The following is a 23,760-nucleotide window of genomic DNA, read 5'->3' as shown; positions in this document are numbered from 1 at the left end:
GGAACTCCACTCAGAGGAATAGCATGTGGTGTCGACTCCAAAGATACTCACTTTACTGTACTGTTCGCCCCAAGTTATCAGTTTATCATTTAGGGAAAAATGCTGAACACTGTGAGATTCAAAGATGAACTCGCCAACATTCACTTGAGCTTTGGTACCATTCTGCAGAGACTGGTAGTTAAAGATGTCAAGCTTGGTTGTCCGTCCCTCCTTATTTACAACGCTCTCCTCATCGGTGTTTCTTCCAAGTTGGCCCCTTTTTAAGAATGGATGGAGCTAAAAGTGAAAGATAACTTTCAGGACTTGAGCTATAAGGTGCAGGAATGCAAACAAACCTGGCACTCTCTCTTTCTCTAACTACGTTCCAGGGGCTTTCACCATTGTTCCATATATCCAACACTTACCATAGGGCTCATACAGGCCAGAAGTGCTCCTGTAGGCTTTGTCTACAGTGACACTGTTATCTGCCATTGACGAACACTTTGGACACTTTGCGAATCTGGAAACTGAACTTTTCTAAATCAGTGATGAGATGAGAATACTGGGTGTAACTTTTAAGAAAAAATAGGAGCGATTTGAGTGAGATGTTTTAAACTCTTTGCATGATGGCATTTCAAAAAAAAATACTCTTTCCTTTCACAAATATAAACTACTTAAGAAAGAGTTCTAATAAAGTAAAATTTTTAGTTTTTTTAAAATAGAAGTTGCAGTTAAGGAGGGAGGTGAAAGCAGAACATGTGTGCTAAAAATGGAGAGCATAGTGGGGTGGCAAGCTGTAAGGATGGATGAGAGTAGGAGAGAACAGAAAGTTGGGTAAACTAACCCAACTGAAGATACATGAAGAAGTCACATGGGAAGCTACAGCTTCATAAGCTAATTTGAAAAAAACATAATTTAAAAAGTGTTTGAACAGAAGTATCACAGTTTATTAAAAAGAAATCCCAGTGGCAGATGTGGGAAACCTCCCTTTTATTTAGGAATCCCCCAGAGGGCCCCAAACTATACAGGTTATGATCCTTGCCCTGGGTTACCTATCAGAACTGTGTAGTAAGACCCTGTTGCTGAAGACACCACACACTCTGGCTGCAAGACACAGAAACTAGGCTGGAACTAAGCTGAGACATTCGTTATTAGGACATTTTGTTACTGAGCAAACATTTCCGAGTGTGACTGCACAAATGAGTGTGACCACACCATCATTAGCTGTATCGTGTGGTTTCTTCTTGACTAATACATTCTTTTGTGGCACCAACTGTATTTATACAAAGAATAAATTCAACTGCCCCCCCCCAACAAGCTAAAACTATTTTTGAAAGAGACAATACAACTAGCCACTGTCCGCAGAGACTTAATTTAGCCACAAGGAAATACATAGGCTGAAAATGAAAGGATGGAGAAATTTCATGTAAGTGATCATCAAGATGATGAGGAGGATGGAACTCAGTGGTAATACCTGCTCAGCATGCACAAGGGTCTGGGTTCAATGCATAGCACTGAGATAGATGGATACATGATAGGTAGGTAGGTAGGTAGGCAGGTAGGTAGGTAGATAGACTAAAAGGACAAGAATAGCTACACTTGAATGTAACTTTAGGGAGAGCAGAATTCAGGTCAAACACTATCACAAAAGGCAAGGAATGTCAAATAATGACTGGGGAAAATTCATCAAGAGGACACAACAATTGTAAATATATCCAAGTATATAAAGCAAATATTAGCAGATCTGAAATCAGAAATAGGCCACAGCAAAATAACAGTGGTAGATATCTATATTTCTACTTTCAGAAATGAATAAATGATTCAGATTGAAACTGAAGGGAAATATTGAACTTGAAGTTCTTAGTAGATCAAATGAACTATATATATATGTATGCTGTGGGATGTTCTGTATGTCCTGTGGGAGCCTGTTCTTGGGTTCCTCGTGGCTTTACCCAGCAGGTCCACATAGAGGATGATTAGGACCATGGGCCTGAGTGCAGGTGTCTGAGATGGTCTGCACTTGGCTGTGCTGTGGGATGCTCTGTATGGCAAATGTGTTGCTCTGATTGGTTAGTAAATAAAACACTGATTGGCCCGTGGCTAGGCAGGAAGTATAGGTGGGACTAACAGAGGAGAAATAAAAGAACAGGAAGGCAGAAGGAGTCACTGCCAGCTGCCACCCTGACAAGCAGCATGAAAAGGTGCCGGTAAGCCACAAGCCGAGTGGCAGGGTATAGATTTGTGGAAATGGATTAATTTAAGCTATAAGAGCAGTTAGCAAGAAGCCTGCCACGACCATACAGTTTGTAAGCAATATAAGTCTCTGTGTTTACTTGGTTGGGTCTGAGCAGCTGTGGGACTGGCGGGTGACAGAGATTTTTCCTGACTGTGGGCAAGGCAGAAAACTATATATAATATATATATATATATATATATATATGTATATATATATATTTCCAAGAAACAGAATACACATTCTTCTATTTTAAAAGGCCATCACTGCCCCTTGCCAAAGTCAGACAAGTATATGATAAGAAAATCAGACTTTTACCTCAAATGAACACATATGCAGTAATCTTTAACAAAATACTTTGCAGTATCTTATTAAAACAATACTGAGATGTGGTGATAGATTGTGTATCAAATAAAACTTGCCTGAAGATCAGAGGACAGAGCCAGCCACTAGATTAAACATAGAGGACAGGCAATGGTGGCACACACCTTTAATCCTAGCATTTGAGAGACAGAGTTCCCTCCCTCTAAATCTCTGTGAGTTCAAAGCCACCCTGGACTACACGAGATTAATTCAGTTTAAAAGAGAAACAGCTAGACAGTGGTGGCTCACACCTTTAACCCCAGTACTTGGGAGTCACATGCCTTTAATCCCAGCTCTTGAGATCTCATGCCTTTGCTACCAGCATTTGGGAAGCACACATGCCATTAATCCCAGCACTAGGAAGGTTGAGATAGGAAGTGAAATGGCTGGGTGGAGAAAGGCATATAAGGTATGAGGAGATAGGAACTGGAGGCCTTTTTGGCTGAGGACTCAGGGGCATTCAGTCTGAAGATTCATGGAGACAGGATCTTTCTCTTTTAGCTGAGGAGTTGGTGAGGTGAGAAGTGGCCATGGCTTGTTTCCTCTGATCTTTCAGCATTTACCCCAATATCTGGCTCTGGGTTTTTTTTTTTTATTATAAGACCTTTTAGGATTCATGCAATACTGTGACCAAGTGCTTGGGATACAAAGATGTTCAACTTAAATAAATTACTGAATTTAATAAAACTCAATAATAGATAAAGTAAAAAAAATCAAATGCTCCTCTTAACAGATGTAGAAAAACATTGGAAAAATTCAGGATACTTGCTTAATCAAAACTTTCAACATTTTCAGTAGAGAAGTTATTTGCCTCAACACATTAACTGCCATGTATGGTAGAGCCCATACTGTGCCTAAAGAAAACCGGAATGTCCTCAACAAACTGGAGAAACTGGATGGCTGCCAGTAGAATTTGACTAGATCGTTATCTCTCACACTACAGAAAAATCAGTTCCAAGGGGCCCAAACACCTTCACATAGGCCTGAAACTAATAAAACATGCAAAAACAGGGGGAAGGCACTTATAGAGATAAGCATAGGCCAAAGGTCTCTGAAAAGACCTCCAATCAATGACAACACAGTTGATGAGAGAATGTGATGGGGAAAATCTCAGGGGACATTACCCCTAATGAGGAACTACAGGAATTCATAACTGCTGAGACAGGGAGAATTGTCTTGCCCAGGGGTAAGTGGGCATACTAATGGATATACAATACCCAATGGCCAGTCCTAAAACCATATACAGACTAGCAACACTAAGTGGACTCAGCAGGTTGTATTTATAATGTATATTTAATCATATATTATATTATTAATGTACAATTAATAATATATATTGTTCCATATATGTGTGTATATAATATGTATATACACATATATAAACAATAATGACTAAAGAAAAAGAGGCCAGAAATTTGAAAGGGAGTCAGAAGAGGGCATAGGAAGGATTGGAGGGAGGAAAGGGAGGGAGGGGAAAATTATGTAATTAGATTTCAATTAAAAATCAAATGCAATTTACAAAGAAATTTGAAAAGAAAAGGAGAGACTGAAGATTTCTCCTTTAAGATAAATGAGGAGATAAGGATGCACACTCTTGAGCAAATGAGCGGGTCTCTGATTCTCATGCCTTCTCTTTGGCTCTTTTCCTTCTGTTGGCTTGTCTTGTCCAATTCCAAAGGGATGGTTTTTGCTTTATTTTATTTTAAAAATAATAAAAATAGAATGCACACTCTCCTTTCTGGTGAACATCAGAGTGTCATATAAGAGAAAAGGTATCAGGCACCCAAACCAGCAGGAAAGAACTACATTATCTAGTTTTACAGATGGTATGATCTTATTCAAGAATCCCACTAAGTCCTTTTCTACCAAGAATAAGTCATGACTAATAATTGAATTCAGTGAAGTTGTAGGACAAAAAGTCAACCTAGAAAAGTCATATGCCCTGGCCATTCAGGAACAGGTAGTGAATCCAGGAACTCCGGAAATTGAGACAAGGTGTAGGGATAGGCTGAGAACACTGGGAACCAACAGACAACTCCCTTCCTCAAATGACAGCACCTGGGAATACCAGGCTGCCACTGAGTCCAAGGTCTCTCACACGGTGTTGTCTGACTTCAGTGTGATAGTTTTTGTTTTATTTTTTATATTTAAGAAAAATGAATGAGTGAATGAATGAATGAATGAACAAAAACCTAGTCACTAGGGTAAAGGTTAACCACTGAACTGTTATTTATACCTGCTGGGAGAGGGAAAATCAGTTTTCCTCAATGGAGTGACATTGGCTACATCAACCACTTCAGGGCAGGAGTAGTTGACCAAAAATAATGGACTCCACATTGTGTGTGTGTGTGTGTGTGTGTGTGTGTGTGTGTGTGTGTGTACACACGTGCGTGCGCTTTCATTTGGTTATAGTTTGATATTTTGTTTTGTTCTTTTCTTTTTGGGTGTGGTTTTATTTTGTTTTCTTTGTTTTGTTGTATTGGGTTTTTGGTGTGTTTTTTGAAAAAGAACTTAAAGTCGAGTGGGTAGGGAAGGGGGAAGGATTTGGAGAGACTTGGGTTAGGGGAAATACGGTCAAAATATAGTCAAATTTTTAAAATGTTTTAAATAATAAAAAAGAAGTCATATATAATAAAAGCCAAGGCAGTGGGTGACTACAAGAAAACAGTATCTTGGGGTTGGGGATTTAGCTCAGTGGTAGAGCGCTTGCCTAGCAAATGCAAGGCCCTGGGTTTGGTCCTCAGCTCTGGGGGGGAAAACAGAAAAAAAAAGAAAGAAGGAAGGAAGGAAGGAAGGAAGGAAGGAAGGAAAGAAAGAAAGAAAGAAAGAAAGAGAAAGAAAGAAAGATTGAAAGCAGTAGTTTCTGCCTCTGCAGGGTGGCTGTGCATGTGTGCTCATAGCGGTTTTGATAGCATACACAAGACCAAACCAGACCAAAGCAGTTGGGTAGTAAGTCCCACCCCAGCTGAGGTGTTATTGGCTATTGTCAGCTATTGGAAGGGACGGTCAGTTTTCTCTAAGAGAGTTGACCATGCTCCTGCAGAAGGCAACATATCCAACATTGTTGGGGCAACACAAATTAGGTCTTTATGAATTTTAAGGGGTGGGGTGCAAATTCGGGTGGGTGGAGGAAGGGAGAGTGGAAGGAAGTGGGGAATGAATACGATTAAAACAGTGTACAAAATTCTCAAAATTCTTAAAGATACACACACACACACACACACACACACACACACACACACACACACACACACACACACACCTGTGCATGAAACTACATATAGTGGTTTGAATGAGCAGTGACCCCCTGATCGGTTCAGGTGTTTGAATACTTGGTCCTTGTTGATAGTGTTGTTTGGGGAGGTTGTGGAATTTTTAGGTCATGGAGTATTGCTGGAGGAAGTATGTCACTGGAGTGGGCTTTAAGAGTATGTAGCCTCATCCCACCTGTGGCTGGCTATCTCTGATTTCTGTATGTAGCTGAAGATGAGATCTCTCTACTTCTTATTCCAGCCATCTGCTGCTATGCCTCCCCACCATTAAAGACTCTCCTCCCTCTGGAAGCTAAGCCAAAACACATTCTTTTTTTTTTTTTTTTCCCCATAAGTCTCATTTGGTCATGGTGTTTTATCACAGCAATGGAAAACCCATATAACAATAAATGCCAACTATAATACCGAGAAAAGAGTACTCTTATACAATACTGGTGGACATGTAAAGTAGTCCAGCCACTATGGAAAACAGTAAGGAGGTTTCTTAAAAACACAAGAATGGGTTGGGCAGTGGTAGTGCACGCCTTTAATCCCAGCACCAGGAGGCAGAGCCAGGCAGATCTCTTGAGGCCAGCCTGGTCTACAAAACGAGTTCCAGGAAAGGCACAAAGCTACCCAGAGAAACCCTGTCTTGAAAAGAGAAAAAAAAGAAAAAAGAAAAACAACAACAAAAACCCCCACAAGAATGGATCTACCATATGACCCAGCTATACCACGTCTTGGTGTTTACTTGAAGGACTTTTAGGTCAGTGTATTAGGGTACTTCACAGTAGGGTTTATTGCAACAACAGAGAGCTGACGGTCTCAGCTTTAGTGTACACAGTGGCTTGACTAAGAAATGTGATTCAGGGATTTCAGCACTTGTCCCCCACTTGGTCGGCACTGTTTCAGGTTTCAGGGATGCAGCCTTGCCGGAGGAAACATGTCACTGGGGGTAGGTTTTGAGTGTATATACAGAATTTTCAGCTTACTCTCTCTGCTTTGTTTTGTGGTTGAAATATGGTCTCTCAAGCTTCCTGCTCCTGCCACCATGTCTCATGCTTGCTGCCATGCCTCCTTGCCGTGATAGACTCTTGTCCGCCTGGAACTGTCAGCCCAAAACTACACCTTTATTATTATAAACTAATAGAGTTTATTTGGTCATGGTGTTTTATCACAACAATAGAAAAGTAATTAATATAGTGTCTAACAATTAATGAATAGTTAAAGAAAATTTGGCATACAGGCATAATGGAATTTTATCCAACTATAAAGACTAATGAAGTTATGCCATTTATGGGAAAATTGTTGCAATTGGAAATTATTTTATTAAGCAAAGTCAGACTCAGAAAGTCACATATTGTGGATTTTTTCTCTCATTTGTGGATTTTAGGGTTTTTATAGATACATAAACTCACACACACACATACACACACACACACACAGAAGATGTAGAGGTAGAACTGTCTAGGGGAACAAAGATGACTAACAGGAGTTACGTATTAGTTATTGATCTGTTGCTGTGATAAAGCACCATGACCAAAAGCAACTTACAGAAGGAAGAGTTTATTTGGGCCTATGGTTCCAGAGGGATCAGAGTCCTTCATGGTGAGGAGCATGGCAGCAGGCAGGTGTGATGATGGCACAGGACGCTGAATGCTCCTCAGCTGTAAGAAGAGAAGGTAAACTGGAAGTTAGATGGAAATAGATATATGTGGTGATATTTTATTTGTATGTTAATAAATAAAGTTTGCCTAGAGGTCAGAGGAAATAGCAACATATATTAACATTAACACAAAAGTCAGGCAGTGGTAGCACACGTCCTTAATCCGATCACTTGGCAGGCAGGGTCTCTGTGTGTTCAGGGCCACTCTAGGGAACAGAGCCAAGCGTGGTGACACACGCCTTTAATCCCAGTACCAATCATAGAGACCTGGAGGTCTGTACAGACAGGCAGTGACAAGGAAGTGAGGTAGCTGGACTAAGAGCCAATGAGAGGGCAGAATAGCAGGAAGTAGCTTTCTTTGGAAGCTATGGCGTGGTGAGTTAAGGTTAGCTGGTGGTTCTCACTATTTCCCTGATCTCTAAGGTTTTCACCCCTATATATGGCTCTGTGTTTTTTATTTAATAAGACCATTTAGAAATATATATATATATATATATCTCAAAACTCTCTGCAGCAATGTACTTCCTCCAGCAAGACTGGATCATCTAATCCCCCTAAACAAATATCATTCCAGGAAACATATTGTTCAAATCCTGAACCTATGGGGGACATTTCTCATTCAAGCCACTACAAGTCGGGAGGGCATAGGAAAGGGAGTCAGGGGATTAAAGGGAAACATAGTCAAAGTCTAGTGTCTTCTTGAATGTAACTATCTTATGAGACCCAGTATAGTGCATAACAAATTTATGCCAATGTAAACAAAATTCCTAATTATTTTACTAGTTAGGAACATATTTAACCAAGTAGGTAAAGTGTCCCTATGGTTAAACCTGGAAGATGTTGATAAAAGAGATTGAAGAAACACAGAAAGGTAAGTACATCAAAGATTAGAACAATTAATATTGTTTAAATGATACCATTACACAAAACATTTTTCAGATTAGGACAATCACCATCAAAATTTACATAATCATCTTTCTCATAGATTAACAAGTCCTAAAATTCCCATGGGGGTATCCACAAAGAAGTCTAATGCCTCATGTAAACTTGATCAAAAGGAACAAAGTTAGAAACATTACGCTTCCTATTTCCAACAATTCTAAGAATCTACAGCAATACAAACATGGCATAAAACACATACACATCCCAGAGGAACTGAACAGAAAGTCCATAGACAAACAGAACACACAAAACACCAAGAACACACAAAGGGGAAAATTTAGTCTCCTCCATAAATGCTGTTGTAAAAACAGGGTGTCTACATGTAAATAACTGCAGCTGGGTCTTTTGCCTTATTCCATACATTAAATAAAGTAAGAACATGTCAAAATCCGGGAATATAAAACTAGAATAAAACAGAGGGGGAAGTCCCTCGATGCCATTGGTCTTGATGATGATATTTTCAAAGACAGCATCAAAAGCAGTCAATGAAATCTGTTAAACTACACCAAATAAAAGACTCTGCACAGCAAAGAAAACAACCAACAAAGTCAAAGGACAATTCACAGAATGAAAGAGGACATTTGTAAACAAGACACCAATAAAGGGTTAATACCCTAAATTTATAGGTAACTAATGAAATTATTTAGCCAAAACGTTAAAATAGGGGAAAATATCTGATAGATATTTTTTCAAGAAAGGCACGAATATGCTGATGAAGTATACAGAAAGATGTTTAGCATCACTGGTCTCCAGCGGAAGGCAAAAGCAGTTCACCACAAGCTGTACCACTTCGTGTGTGTTAGGATGCCTGATGCCAAAATTCAAAACAGACCAAAGATTTATGTGAACCGAAGAGACAATTGGCCTTTAGTCCGGTAAATAACCTCCCACTCTTAGGCAAGAAACTCCAATTAAATTCAGAGGAACACACACACACACACACACACACACACACACACACACACACACATGTCATGGAAGTAAGTAAGTGAGAGGGTACTTGATGGGAAGAAAGGCTTTAATGGAAGGGGAGAGAGAATGGAATCGGGTGGGGCAGAAAATGCCCAACATTCGTTACATAAGTGTATGAAACTATTAAATAATAAGCAAATTTAAAACAAATCAAAAGATAAGGTGTTGGCAAAGATGCAGAGAGAAAGGACTCTTGTACATTGTTGGAAATGTGAATAGGAGTGGAGCAGATACAAAGGGAAAACGTGGCAAGTTGACGATGTGACTTGATTTAGTGCCACTCCACCCAATCCAGCTTCATTTACAAAGAAGTTATTTTTGTTTTAGTTTGGTTTGGGATTTGATTTTTGGGATGAGATCTACTTATGTAGTTCAGGCTGGCTTCAAACTTACGCTCTTCTTGCCTCAGCTTTCCAAGTGCTGGATAACAGGCATGGACCATAAAATGCCCAGCCTTATAGAAGTTATGTGCTCTTTCTCGGATCCGTTTATCAAAACAGAACAAGCTATTTGGACCACATGTACCTAAAATTCCTTAAAATAGGCCATATTTATACATGTAAAAAAATCTCTTAATTTTAATTTCTTCACAGAATAATAAAAGCAGTAAGGAAAAAAGATATGTGACAATTTGGGTGTGGTGGTACACACATTTAATCCCATCACTCTGGAGGCAGAGGCAGGTAGATCTCTATGAGTTTGAGGCCAGCTTGGTCCACAAAACAAGTTCCAGGACAGGCAGGGATACACAGAAAAATCCTGTCTCAAAACAAAACAAAACAAAACAAAACAAAACAAAACAAACAAACAAACAAACAAAAAACTCCCAAAATATTTGTGACAACTGGGCATAAATATCATTGTTTGAATATGCTTGAGACATGATCATTATTTCTCCTAACATCATGCATGTATTGTTTCTTGATGAAAATGTTAATTTAAATTTAAATAAGATCCTTCTAAAATGTGTTTTTCTTAATAAAAAAATCCTTTTCTTCAATTTGAGGGTAACTATGAGAAGATCATGAATCAAAGCACAGAACTTACAAGCCAGGGCCCATTACCCCCCAAAAAACACAAAGCCAGCTACCTTCCATGGGAGAGGAGCCGGGGGTGCACCTTTATCAAGTGAGTCTCCTTCCATTCTGAGTGACAGCTCCTCATGCAGTGCCTGGGCGATGGCGTACACTGCAGTATGGACTCTGTAGCTTGGGGGGGAGGTATTCATATCCCAAGCATGCAGAGCTCGTGTGCCCAGGGTGCCATTTTGCTCACACTGACTCAATTCCCTGATAAAGTCCCGATCTGAATATGGACATTCAAATAATACTGACCACACATCCTGGATAAAGATATCACGAGGGTATTTCCCAGGTTGAACACTCCTGAGAAAATCCTTGAATCCCAGAATTTCATCCATGTAAACAGAAAATGATAATCCTCCACCGAAGTATGTATAACTTAGACTTTGTTCAAATGGTAATGTGGTGATATCCCAGTCCAAAGTTGTAACCCAGACATTACCAAGAGGAATATTGCAAAAGATGTTATAGACAAGCCTCAGAAGAGAATATGTGTCTCCAAATACAACAACGACATTTGTCAATGTGAATCTTTCTGTGAACCGTAGCCTGTTTGTTGTGTCCTTAGCAGGAAATTCTGGAATTTTTTCTGCAAATGCAACACAAAGTCCATGGATGGTCATCTCTTCTGTGATGTCCCTAAGGAATCGTTCTCCCCTCATATCATCTGGGACCACAAGGCCAACCCAGACCCAACTGAAGTTCAGCAGCAGTTGAATAATCCCCTGATAGAGAGCTGCAGTGTCCATAGGAAACTGGTAAGGAGACTGGGGCTGGGCTCTGGTCCCGAGACTCTGGTCAAAAGGAGCATAGCTGATCTAAATGGAAAGCAGAGTTATTACTTACACAAGACAGTGACGTTTATTCCCAAATGGTTTAGTTTATCTTATCTGTTAATGCACTCTAGGAGAAATTAAACAATTAAATAACTTTACTAAGATATACTAATTTGTTACCTATGACCCATCACTTAATTGTTATGGCTTACATGACATATATATTTCTCTTTACACTTAAAAAAAAGATGTATGTATTTATTTTATGTAGAAGTGCTCTTTCTGCATAACTTTTGCCAGAAGAGGGCATCGGATCCCACTATAGATGGTTGTGAGCCACCATGTGGGTGCTGGGAATCAAACTCAGGATGTCTGGAAGAGCAGCCAATGCTCTTAACCTCTGAGCCATCTCTTCAGTGCTCTCAACACTTTTGAAAAATATACCAAATAAGGCCACAGAGTGTCTATCTCCTGCCCTCAGTTCTGGTATTACCAAGCAAACCAATAGCATTTGCAAATCCATCACTTCCTGTACCAAACCTTGTTTTTTTCCTGATAATGGAAGTGGTGACATGTTAACATGAAAGGCCTTTTTCACCCTGGAAGTCATGAATCGAAAACTAATTAACTGATAAATAGGAATCCATGAAACATTTTATTTTATTTTATTTTACAGTACTATTCAGTTTTACATAACAGCCACAGATTCCCTTGTTCTCCCCCTTCCTGCCCCCTCCCCTCCCCCCCAGCCCACCCCCCACCTCCAGATCAAGGCCTCCCCCAAGGACTGAGATTGACCTGATAGACTCAGTCCAGGCAGGTCCAGTCCCCTCCTCCCAGATTGAGCCAAGCGTCCCTGTATAAGTCCCAGGTTTCAAACAGCCATGAAACATTTTAAAATCCACTAGTGAGCTCTATATTTCCCTAGAGGTTCCTATTCCTTTTGTTTTTCTGTAATGCTTAATTCATAATCAACTGCTCTAAAATAAGCTTGCTTGGGGGTAAAGACCTGGTTATCTCTCCCAATGCCTGTTGTAAAATCTCTCCTTACCCAGTGCCCTCTGGCTATCCCCATCACATTGCTGCCATTCTTGCCAGGAAACTTCGATTGCGATGTCTATACTGTTATTCCTGTGCAGTTCAGGGCATCTCCTCTTGGGAAAAAAAGGCTAGATCATTAATTACCTAATCTTCTAAATCAGATGACCAGTTATTAAAATTTATTTCACATAACCGAACATTGGCATGATACAATCCTCTTCTTAAAAATGTGCTTCTTAATGCGTTCCAGGATTCTTTCTTTGATCAAGGAATGCATTTCCTCTATCAAAAGGTTTGGTCACCACTGTCAGCCTGCCTTACTAAATCTTCTCTATCTCCCCGAACTGGTGATATCAGAGTTATCAGAATGTCCCATGGCTCAGATTGGGATCTGATCCCCGTTTTGACACAAATTCCCTAAATGATATCCTAAAATTACAACCCCACTTAGCTCACACCTTGGCTCTTGTTGGTACACCAACTTCCCACCACGCATCTGAATTTGAATGTTTAGTGAACATTTCACTTATTGGATCCAAAATCATGACAACTGAACATAGACATTCAATATGTGTTAACTGGCTGAGAGAAAGAGGCCGGGGAAGGGGAGGGGGAGGAGGAGGAAGAAATAAAATCACAAAATAAAATAAACATAAATACTTTGAGGAAGAAGACAGGTAGCATAAAGAAATAATATTTAATAAATGCACAGAAGCAAGCAATTTTAATAGATGATACAAGATTGCCATATTTTTATATTATTAAACTTTGATAATTGGCTCACAAGACTCATGAAACTAGCTTATTTTTATGTTTATTTAAAATTTTCTAAAAACCTGAAATGAACAGCTTTTAAGCCATAAATTTAAAAAATGTTTGAAATGCAACAAAAATACTTCCTTTCTTTAATGTGGCCTGAGAGAATACATTTGTTTGTAGGGAAAAGGAAAAAGAAAACATTTTCAGAGGCCTGGGGAGATGGCTTAACTGCTAAAGAGCATGCTGTGCGCAGGGTGGACCTGAATTTGATCCCCAGAACCCATTTCACAGCTGGGCACAGTTATGAATGGCTGGAATCCCAGGGAGGTGGAGATGGGCTGATCCCTGGGACTTGTCCGCCAGTCACAAATCCGTTAACTCTAGGTTCACTGAGAGGTGCTGTCAAAGTGAAGAACATTGGGAAGGGTCCTGATGTTAACTTCTAGCCTCCACACTCATGAGCAGAAACGTGACTGCTCCCCCACCCCATGCACTTACACAAAGGCACATGAAAGATTGTTAAAGTCATTAGGAAAAGAATGAAACTGTCTCTTACATATGCAGAGTGTTCTAGTTTTATAAATACACAAGAAGAAAAGCTGGTCCATTTGAAGCTTCTTCCATTCAATACAATGAATGAGAAGAGTCAACATAGCAAAGAACAGATTCCACTCAAAATATGGAAAAGCTCCTTAAATGCCATCACTCAGGTGGCAGAGGCAGGTGGATCTCTGTGAGTTTAAAGGCAGTCTGGTCTACATAGCAAGTTACAGGACAGCTAGAGGTATGGAATAGAGAGACCCCCATCTTTAAAAAACCAAAACCAAATCACAGGTGGATTGGTGAGGTGGGGGATGGGATGAGAACAGGAGTGTGGTGGTATTCTAATTGTACTGAAATGTGATTTTGATTGTATGTTAATAAATAAAGTTGCCCGGGGGTCAGAGCTATTAAAGCCATAGCAAGAGTGTGGCGGTGGTGGCACACGTCTTTAATCCCAGCACTTGGTAGAAGAGCTAGGTAGATCTCTGTGTGTTCAGGGATATAACCAGCATTGGAGACATACACCTTTAAGACCTGGGGGGCTGTACATACGGGCAGTGATGAGGCAGTCACGTGTTTGGGTTTACAACCAATGAGAAGGCAGAACAAAAAAACTATGAAAAGACATACACACAGGAAGTAGCTCTCTTTTGGAGAGTTAGGACCACCGCAGGAGGAAGGGTGAAATTTTAGCTCTGAGCTCTGACCTCTTGGCTTTCTCTTTTACATTGGTTCTGTGTTTCTTATTTAATAAGACAGTTGGTTACATCAACACAGGAGGGATCAGGTGGGGGAAGATGGAGGGATAAAGTAATAGGAGAGACAATTGGAAAAGGGAGAAAGGAGTGTCTTGGAATGAGCTAGAAACCTAGTGCAACAGAAACTCCCGGGAATCTATGAGGGTGACCCTAGCTAAGACTCCTAGCAATGGGGGATACAGAGCTTGAACTGGCCATCTCCTGTAACCAGGTAAGAATTCCAGTGGAGAGATTGGGACATCAACCCATCCACACAGCCTTTGATCTACAATTTGTCCTGCCTGCAAGATGTGCCGGGGTAATGGTGGCACAGAAATTGTGGGAGTGGCCAACCACTCTTGAGACCCATGCCCCCAGAGGAAGCTCACCCATGACACTGCCTGGAGGGCCAAGACCCAGAGGTAGGATAGCCCAGAGACCTAGGGAGAACCAAACATGACTGGCAAAAAAAAAAAGTCAATGAAATGATTCCTAATGATATTCTGCTATACTCATATATTGGTGCCTAGCCCAATTGTCATTAGAGAGGCATCATCCAGAAACTGAAGGAAACAGATGCAGAGACCCACAGCCAAACATTAGACCACATTTAGGGAATCCTACTGAAGAGGGAGAGGAAGGGTTGTAGGAGCCAGAGGGGTCAAGGAGACATCACAAGAAAACCTACAAAAACAATTAACCTGGGCTCATAGGAGCTCACAGAGACTGAGCCAACAACCAGGGAGCCTGCATGGGATTAACTTAGACCCTCTTCATATATGTTGTTGTTGTTAGTTTGGTATTCTTGTAAGACTTGAACAGTGGGAGTAGGGTTGTCTCTGATTCTTTTGCCAGCTTTTGGGACCCTATTCCTCATACTAGGTTGCCTTGCCCAACCTTAATAGGAGGGGGAGGTGCCTATTCTTGCTGTAACCTGATATGACATGTTTGGTTGATATCCATGGGAGGCCTGCCCTTTCCTGAGCAGAAATGGAGGAGGAGTGGATGGAGGCAAGGGGGAGCAAAGGGGAGGTGGGAGGCAGGGACTAGGAGGAGAGGAGGTGTGGGAGGCCAGCTGGAAGATGGACTCCTACATTTTACCCTAGGGTACTCTTGAGGAGTGAGGGATAAGAGATTTAGATAGAAAAATAGAGGGGAGAGAAACAGATAGAAACACAGGATAGCCTCAGGAGGGCCTGGATCCTTATCCACTGGCCCTTTCTGTGTCTTCTAAAAGGCTATTTATAGGAATGCCAAAGGGTGGAGCAAAGACCTCCCCCTAGCTCAGCCAAGTGTAGACCCTTCCATTCTCCTAGTAACCACACACTAGGAAACCTTTGTGGGCCTCCACAAGGTGGGAGGGGAAACTGCAGTCAGGATGTAAAAAAAATTAGTAAAATAAAATAAAAAAGATAATATAAAAATAAAACACAAAGCAAAGCACCAACAACAGAAAGAGCGAAGAGCAGAAACCCATGCGGGGCTGTAGGACAGCAGGAGAGTATGGAGAGACAGAAGGACAGCCCCACGAGAAGTCAACCACACACGGCACCCCAGCACTGCTCCCCACAATGGGAGGAAACCGCATCCAAAGGATAAGGCAAGGGTCTATGATGGAGAGACCTGTTGTCCAGTCTGCAGGACAAGCCCATGGTTCTTTCAGGACTCAAAATCAGACGTAGCTTTTGGGAAGACAGCTGTTCCTCCAAGGAGATGGCCTGACAATGGAGAAAAGCTACAGTTGGTCACTCCTCATGACTCAGAGGACTGTGGCAAGGTGCTGTCTTAGGAAAGAGCCCATGGTCTAACACTGAGCTCCTCTGGGGCTCCCCCTGAGAACAGGGAGCAACCACACATCACAGAGCCTGCAGGCACCTGAACAGGCCTGGAGGAGGCTGTCTCAGGAGGTGGGTATGGAAAATGGGAGGTCATGATAGCAACAAACTGAATATTTAGGTGGGAGGAGGCTTGGCTCAGGCAGTATGGAGAGAGAGGATTCAGTTCACTGGCTTGGGGGTGAGGTGCTAATTTCAACATCAGAGGATAACTGTGGAGTCTTGTGGCCAAATTCTGAGGGAAATGAAGAACAAAGCATAATGATAGAAGCCATGATAAACCCGTGACTTTGTACGCTAACTTAAGAAATTAATAAAATATAAATCATGAGGCTGGGGAGATGGATCAGCAGGTTGAAAATGTTTGCTCTGCAAGCATGGGGGCTTGCATTAGAATCCTCAATATCCCCACAACATGTCAGATGTAGCTGCATGTGCCTGTACCCCAGCACTGTGCGGTGGGGACAGGCAGATCTCAAGAGGTTGCTGACAAGTCAGCCTAGCCAAAATGCCAAGCTTCCAGTTCAGTGAAAGACCCTGTCTCAAGGCAGTGGCATAGAAAGTGATGGAGGAAGACACTCTGGCCTCCATGTGTGGGTGTCCTGACACACCTTCCTGCACACTCATGTGCATGTGCCGTACCTGACCACATCACACACACACACACACACACACACACACACACACACACACAAACACACACAAACACACACATATACACACACACTCATCAATCTAAAAGATAAGATAAAATGATAAAATAGAAAAATAAAGGACTAGAGGACAAATTCATTCCATCAGATGCACAAAATACCACAGAGACAAACACAGAGAGGAAGAGAGAGAGAGGAGAGAAAGAGAGAGAGAGAGAGACAGAGACAGAGACAGAGACAGAGACAGAGAACAAACCACTAGGAAACCTCCACAAGGTCATAACTCCTCAGTACTAGAAATCAAAGATAGTTTAAAAAGAAGAAATGAGAGAGGATGTCAGAGTCGTTCTATAGAATGGTCAACAGCCACAAACAAGACTCAAACAAGCAGGCAGATGTAGTGAGGGAATTGATCAGAACCTAAATAGGAGTTAGCAAACAGGAATTTGGTGGAGGAATTTTGAAATGTGGAGGAAAATTTCAGCAGAGAAATTGAAATTCTGGAAAACAACCAAGTGAAGTTGCTGGAAAGTAAGTCAATCAGTGAAAACCACAACTGGAAAACCTGTAAATTTTCAACTCAGGGACGTGTTCTGCATAATGTGTAGTAAATCAAGAAAGGCAGATGTGGGGTTTAGGACACAGAGGATCTAACACATGGAACTGTTGAAGAGCCAATGTAACCCAGGCTGGTAAAGAAAACAGATGGGGAGAAAGGATTATCTGTAATATTTAGTGACAGAATAATTTACATACATTATGGATGCATTTACATATATTAGAGGTGAATGTACTCACTCATAGGAAGATGCTAGATGTGGAACAAGGATGACTGGACTGCTACTCACATCACCAGTGAGGCTACCTGGAAAATGGGACCCCAAGAAAGACACGGAGAAATGGATGAGATCTACATGAACAACCTGGACATGAGTGGGAGTAATGAAGGGCGAGGGTTGAGGGAAAGAGAGTGGGAGATCCTAGCTGGATCAAGAAAAGAGAGGGAGAACAAGGAATAGGAGACCATAGTAAATGAAGACCACATGAGAAAAGGAAGAAACAAAGAGCTAAAGAGGCCCACAGAAATCCACAAAGATACCCCCACAAAAGACTGCTGGCAATGGTCGAGAGACAGCCGGGACTGACCTACTCTGGTGATGGGATGGCCAAACACCCTAATAGTTGTGCCAGAAACCCCATCCAAGGACTGAGGAATTTGGATGCAGATATCCACAGGTAGGCCCCTGGTAGAGTGCTGGGAGTCTAATTAGTGAGAAAGAGGAGGGTTTATATGAGCGAGAATTGTTGAAACCAAGGTTGGATAAAGCACAGGGACAAATAGCCAAATGAATGGAAACACATGAACTATGAACCAAAGGCTGAGGGGTCCCCAACTGGATCAGGCCCTCTGAATAGGTGAGACAGTCGATTGGCTTGATCTGTTTGGGAGGCATCTAGGCAGTGATACCAGGTCCTGGGCTCGTTGCATGAGTTAGCTGTTTGAAACCTGGGACTTATGCAGGGACGCTTGGCTCAATCTGGGAGGAGAGGACTGGACCTGCCTGGACTGAGTCTACCAGGTTGATCCCAGTCCTCGGGGGAGACCTTGATCTGGAGGAGGTGGGAATGGGGGATGGGCTGGGGGGAAGGGGAGGGGGCAGGAAGGGAGAGAACAAGGGAATCTGTGCCTATTGTGTAGAACTGAATAGTACTGTAAAATAAATAAATAAATAAATAAAAACTAGAAAGGGAACCACTAGAATGGAAAAAGAGATGCTAATGTGGGTACAGTAATGAGACAGTGTGAAGTAAAAGCTGAAAGGGTTTTGTTCAGAGAGTGGAGCAGCAGGGCTGGAGGCTGTGAGAGGGCATCAGGGAGCAGACTGGAGGAACAAAGTGTATGTGCCCCGTAATGAAACCATACAGCATATGCTGATAAAAACATTATCCCAGAGGACCCAGGTTCAAGTCCCAGCAACTGTGTCAGGTGACTCATAACCACCTCCAACTCCAGAGCAGGGGATCCAACTCCTCTGGCCTCTGTGGACATTGCACTCATTATACCTATACACACACATGCACAGACACATATATACACACACACATACACACATACCATACACACACACACACACTACACACACAGCATTAAAATTAATAAAAATTAATCTAAATAAAAAGAACACAGTTCAATAATAAGATACACGAGTACAACCCAAAGAAATATCCAAGCCAGCAGATACACAACTCACCGCACAAAGACAAAAGAAACATGAAAAGCTAAAACAGCGTGACTCCCCCAAAAGATCATAACTCCTTAGTTACTGAATTCAATGACACTGAAGTGGATAAAGTACCAGATGGACAATTCGAAAGTTTGCTAGTGAAACTAGTAACAAAGGCCTAGAGAGTATTCACTTTTGCCATTCATTTTCAGCTTGAAATCCCAGCAGCAATGTAGCAGAAAAACACATACAATTAGGACAAGAAGGCAAATTATCCCTGTTCACATATATGTTTACATACTTAAAATCCCATAAAGAGCCCACTAGAAAACTCTCAAACCGGATATACACTTTCATCAAAGTAACAACACAAGATAAACATACACAAACTAGTAGTTTTCTATATATCAATAATGAATTTATAGGGGAAGAAATCATGGAAATAATCCCATGTGCAGTAGCTTAAAAAATAAACCATGTAGGAATAAACTTAACCAAAGAGGTGAAAGACGTTGAAGAAAACTCCAGAAGATGAAAGGAACTTAGGTGCACACAGATTGGCTGAATTACTATTACAAAATATGCCAGAATTGTATACTATTAACCATATGTCTCATCAACCTTCCTACAATGTTCCTCACAAAACTAGGAAAGCAATCCTAAAAGTCATCTGGAAGCACAAAAGACCCCAAATGGACAAAGAAATCCTAAATAGAGAGGGTAATGGTACATGTATTCCAACACCAGATCTCAAGTTACTGAGATCTGGTACATGTGTTGGTAATGGTACACATATTCCAACACCAGATCTCAAAATACTGAGCCATAGTAACACAATATGATGTTGGCATAAAATAAACCTTTAGACAAATGAAACAGAAGACCCATGAATAAACTCACATAACTACAGTCAAAAACATACCTTGTGGAAGACAGTTTCTTCCACAAATTTCTAGGGAAAGTGAATACCCATGCACATGTAAAAAAAAAAAAAATTAAGGTAGAACTGTATTGCCACCCCGTGCAAAAATCAATTCAAATCAGCTCAGAGACGTTAAGGTAAAAGCTTAAACGTTGAGATAACTAAAGGAAAACCTAGGAGAAACACTTCAAAATATTGGCACAGACAAGGATCTTCTGAAAGGACTGATAGCTCAGTAAATCTTCATGTGGCTGCTCAGTGGGACTGCGTGGAATTAAACGCTTCTGTACAGCAAAGAGGATCCCAGGGCAGGAAAGCGGAAGTGGGGCTGTTTGGTGGGAGGACAGGGACCAGTGAGAGGCAGGTAGGAGGACCAGCGACAAAAATGAGCAAAGTACAATTGATATGTATTTCTTATAAATAATTGTATTTATTACAAATATAATAATCATGTGCCCAAAGTAAAATATTTAAAAGAAGAAATAAAATTAACTCATAAAAACAAAAATCTAGTTAGGCATGGGGGTGCATGCCTTTAGTTCCAGCCCTTGGGAGACAGAGGCATGAGGATCTGTGTGAGTCTGAGGCTATCCTTGGCTACATAGTAAGTTATAGGGCAGCCAAGTCTGCATAGTGAGACCCTGTCTCAAAAATGAATAAATAAGTAAAAGTTAAAAATAAAAACATGGTAGCCTAATGCACTTGACAAAGATTTTAAGTTACTTCACTGACATTAGCAGGAAACAATAGATACTGTGTTGCTGGAGGGCTTCTCTCCAGCTTCCACCAAGCCCCGCAGTCTCACAATCCACGTATAAAATAATCACTCAGTCACTTATAATACTTATAAACTGTATGGCCGTGGCAGGCTTCTTGCTAACTGTTCTTTTATTTAAATTAACCCATTTTTATAAATCTATACCTTGCCATGTGGCTGGTGGCTTACCGGCGTCTTCACATGTTGCTTGTCCTGGCAGTGGCTGCAGTGTCTCTCCTCCTTCTTCCTGTTTCCCCAATTCTCCTCTCTCTTTGTCCCGCCTATACTTCCTGCCTGGTCACTGGCCATCAGTGTTTTATTTATATAGAGTGATATCCACAGCAATACTGGATCACTGTTATTTGTGAACTGACATATTTATTTTCAAGTTTATTGTAAGCCTTACGAACACAAACACATTTGACTTAGAAATGCCACTATTAGGCACTGTTTATTAGAGTCGTCACTAGTCAACAAAAAGATTTTTAAACAGAGACAAGGATTAGAACTTCCTTCCCAACAGAGGAAAATTACCAACAGCCTGAATGTCTCCACTGATCTTTATAAAAACAAGTATTATGTGGCAACCTAAGCTAACACTACAGAAAAATAGTCAAGCATCTGTCCACAGCAGTTACAGTAAAATACACGAGAAGAACTGTCACAGTCCCATGCTTGTTGCTGCTCTGCAATTGCACAGGAAAGAAAGACTGGGTGTTAACGATGAGAAATGGCAAAGGAGATTTTCTTGGAGTGGGGAAATTACAGGTTGTCATCATTTTTATTTATATTTTTCCATTTTAAAGGTTTTTAAATTAAATTTTATTTTATAAACCTGATTTTATCTTATGAATAAATTATACTTTAGTTAAAATGATAACCAACTGGTAAATTATTAAGCAGTCCCACACCTCACCAAGAAACACTAACTGAATTATTTAGCATTTATTACTACATCACTGTGTTTAACCCAAGGAGCCAGGATTCTTTGCGTACCTGTGGGACGTTATAGAGACTCAGGATTCGGGAGATCTGGGTTGACATTCCTGTTGAAATGCCTCCTATCACAGCAACCAGCTTGTGACTTTTCTCGGGCCTGCAGCTGTAGTTAGGAATGGGGGGGCTCCCTCCCGAGAGCAAAGCCATAGAGCTCTCCATGGCTTTCATCTCAATGAAGTTGACATTGAAGAGGTAGAATCCCAGGGACATGTTGAACAGAATGTTCGGGTCTTTGTTGATGTTTTCTATAGCGAAAACCATTGCCAGCATGTGCTGATAATGTTTAGTGAGATCCCTAGGAGGAGAAATTGAAAGACAATTTTCTGTCTTTTTATCTTAATTTTTTAATTGAAGTATCATCACATCATTTACCCCTTTCGCTTTACTCCCTCCTGCTTCGCCCATGTTCCTCCCCTTGTTCCCTCCCAAATTATTGATTTTTATTTCTAAAAATCTAAGTCACATAAAGAATATACATGACAATCTAAGAAACAAGCAAGATACTCTATATTGAAAATGTGGAGAAATTGGTCTAAAAAAACCAGATTCATAGTACAACTCATTATCAAATTCACAATTTTTGGTTTTGGATTTTTTTTTTCGAGACAGTCTCACTATGCAGCCCTGGCTGGCCTGAAGCTCATGATGTAGAATAAACTAACCGCAAACTCACAGAGATCCACCTACCTCTGCCTCTCAAGTGCTGAGATTAAAAGTTCGCACCACCACACACATTCAAATGCACAATTTTAACTTTTTACCGTGAGACTCGTGTCTGAGAAAGTAAAATTGAGGAGGGAAGCATGTGGGAAACGGCAAACCTTAACAAGTAGCATTTCCTGTGGTCTTCAATAATTACATAAATCTCGGGGAAATATACAGTGCTTGATCAACTACAGCAATTCAAAAAACAGTGACAAGCAAATTTAAGCAGGAAAAATAAAATATTCTTAGTACAACGTCCTAAATAAATAAATAAATAAAAAAGTTCTCAATTTCAAAGTGCTATTAAAGCCTTCTCATGCATTTAAGAGGATTCAGCATGAATAGGGAGGGACCCACAAAGAGTAGCTATCAGCATTTGGCGGCTACTGGAGAAGGGAGCATCACTTTCCTTCCAGGATGCTGGCCCTAGTAGCTCGCCCACGCTCCAGCTGGTGTCTTATACTCATGCAGTACTGGTAGACTAAATGAACACAGTGGATTAAAAAAAAGAAGAAGAAAAGAGTACATGAAGTTGGGAGAGAGGAAGACATTGGAGGGGAGGCAGTAGGGGTGGACTTGATCAAAATATATTATATACATATATGAAATCCTGAAACAATAATTATTCTAAAGAGAGAAGCCAACCACTTACGCATAAACATAATCCGGCATATAGGTTGTACTTTCAAAGCCAAATCTGTTTCTCATGTCTCCAAAAGTCACTTTAAGGGAAAAGAGTCCTCCAATAACAAAATCTCCATCTTGATAGTAGCCAGGAGATGCAGGTATATTTAAGGAGAAACAAGAAATTTGTCCCTGGAATGCAATGAAAATAATCAGGAGCGAGAAAGCAATGAATAATTTCATAATAACACTGACAAATAATTGATAAAACCAGAAAACGTTTGAGTTGAGAATCTGGGTTAATTGGCCCTGATAGTACAGGGACAAACTGATAGAACATGTGGGCTCTCTGATCAATGTGGGTCAAGTTTATAAGGCACTGTTTTGTCCTGATTCAGATGTACCAATATCCAAACACTCCCTTGTTTCCTGGGAGTATAATCTGCATCGCACATGCTTAGCCCTCAATTATGTTCCCTTTGCAGTCACTGTAAGTCTCCAAGGGGTCACAGACATCTCACTTGGTACCTAGGAATCCTGATTTCAGAAGAAAAACATACAATTAAGAACAAGTGTGAATTCCACTAAAACATCTGTCGGGTGTGTATGCTCAGTGAGCTGAGGGTTTTAAAGATCCCAAGGTAAGGGCAGACTAACTAGTGGAACCATTATTCTTCAAGACATGAAGTATCTTCT

The 23,760-nt window shown here is 40.9% G+C and overlaps 1 protein-coding gene across 1 annotated transcript in view; it reads right to left on the bottom strand.

Moving 5' to 3' along the window:
- Positions 1-23,307, bottom strand: part of LOC102926866 (vomeronasal type-2 receptor 26-like) — a 30,640-nt gene extending 7,333 nt beyond the window's left edge. The window contains exons 1-4 of the mRNA XM_042274607.2: positions 23,093-23,307; positions 21,733-22,030; positions 10,497-11,306; positions 52-276 (exon numbers count right to left, since the gene is read on the bottom strand). Of these exons, the coding sequence (XP_042130541.2) occupies positions 52-276; positions 10,497-11,306; positions 21,733-22,030; positions 23,093-23,307 (1,548 nt within the window). The remainder of the gene's footprint in view (positions 1-51; positions 277-10,496; positions 11,307-21,732; positions 22,031-23,092) is intronic.
- Positions 23,308-23,760: the final 453 nt, after the last annotated feature.

This window comes from Peromyscus maniculatus, chromosome 3, assembly GCF_049852395.1.
Source record: "Peromyscus maniculatus bairdii isolate BWxNUB_F1_BW_parent chromosome 3, HU_Pman_BW_mat_3.1, whole genome shotgun sequence".
NCBI classification, from domain to species: domain Eukaryota; kingdom Metazoa; phylum Chordata; class Mammalia; order Rodentia; family Cricetidae; genus Peromyscus; species Peromyscus maniculatus.
The sequence above is the reverse complement of the archived record's forward strand: the minus strand, read 5'-3'. Positions and strand labels throughout refer to the sequence as shown.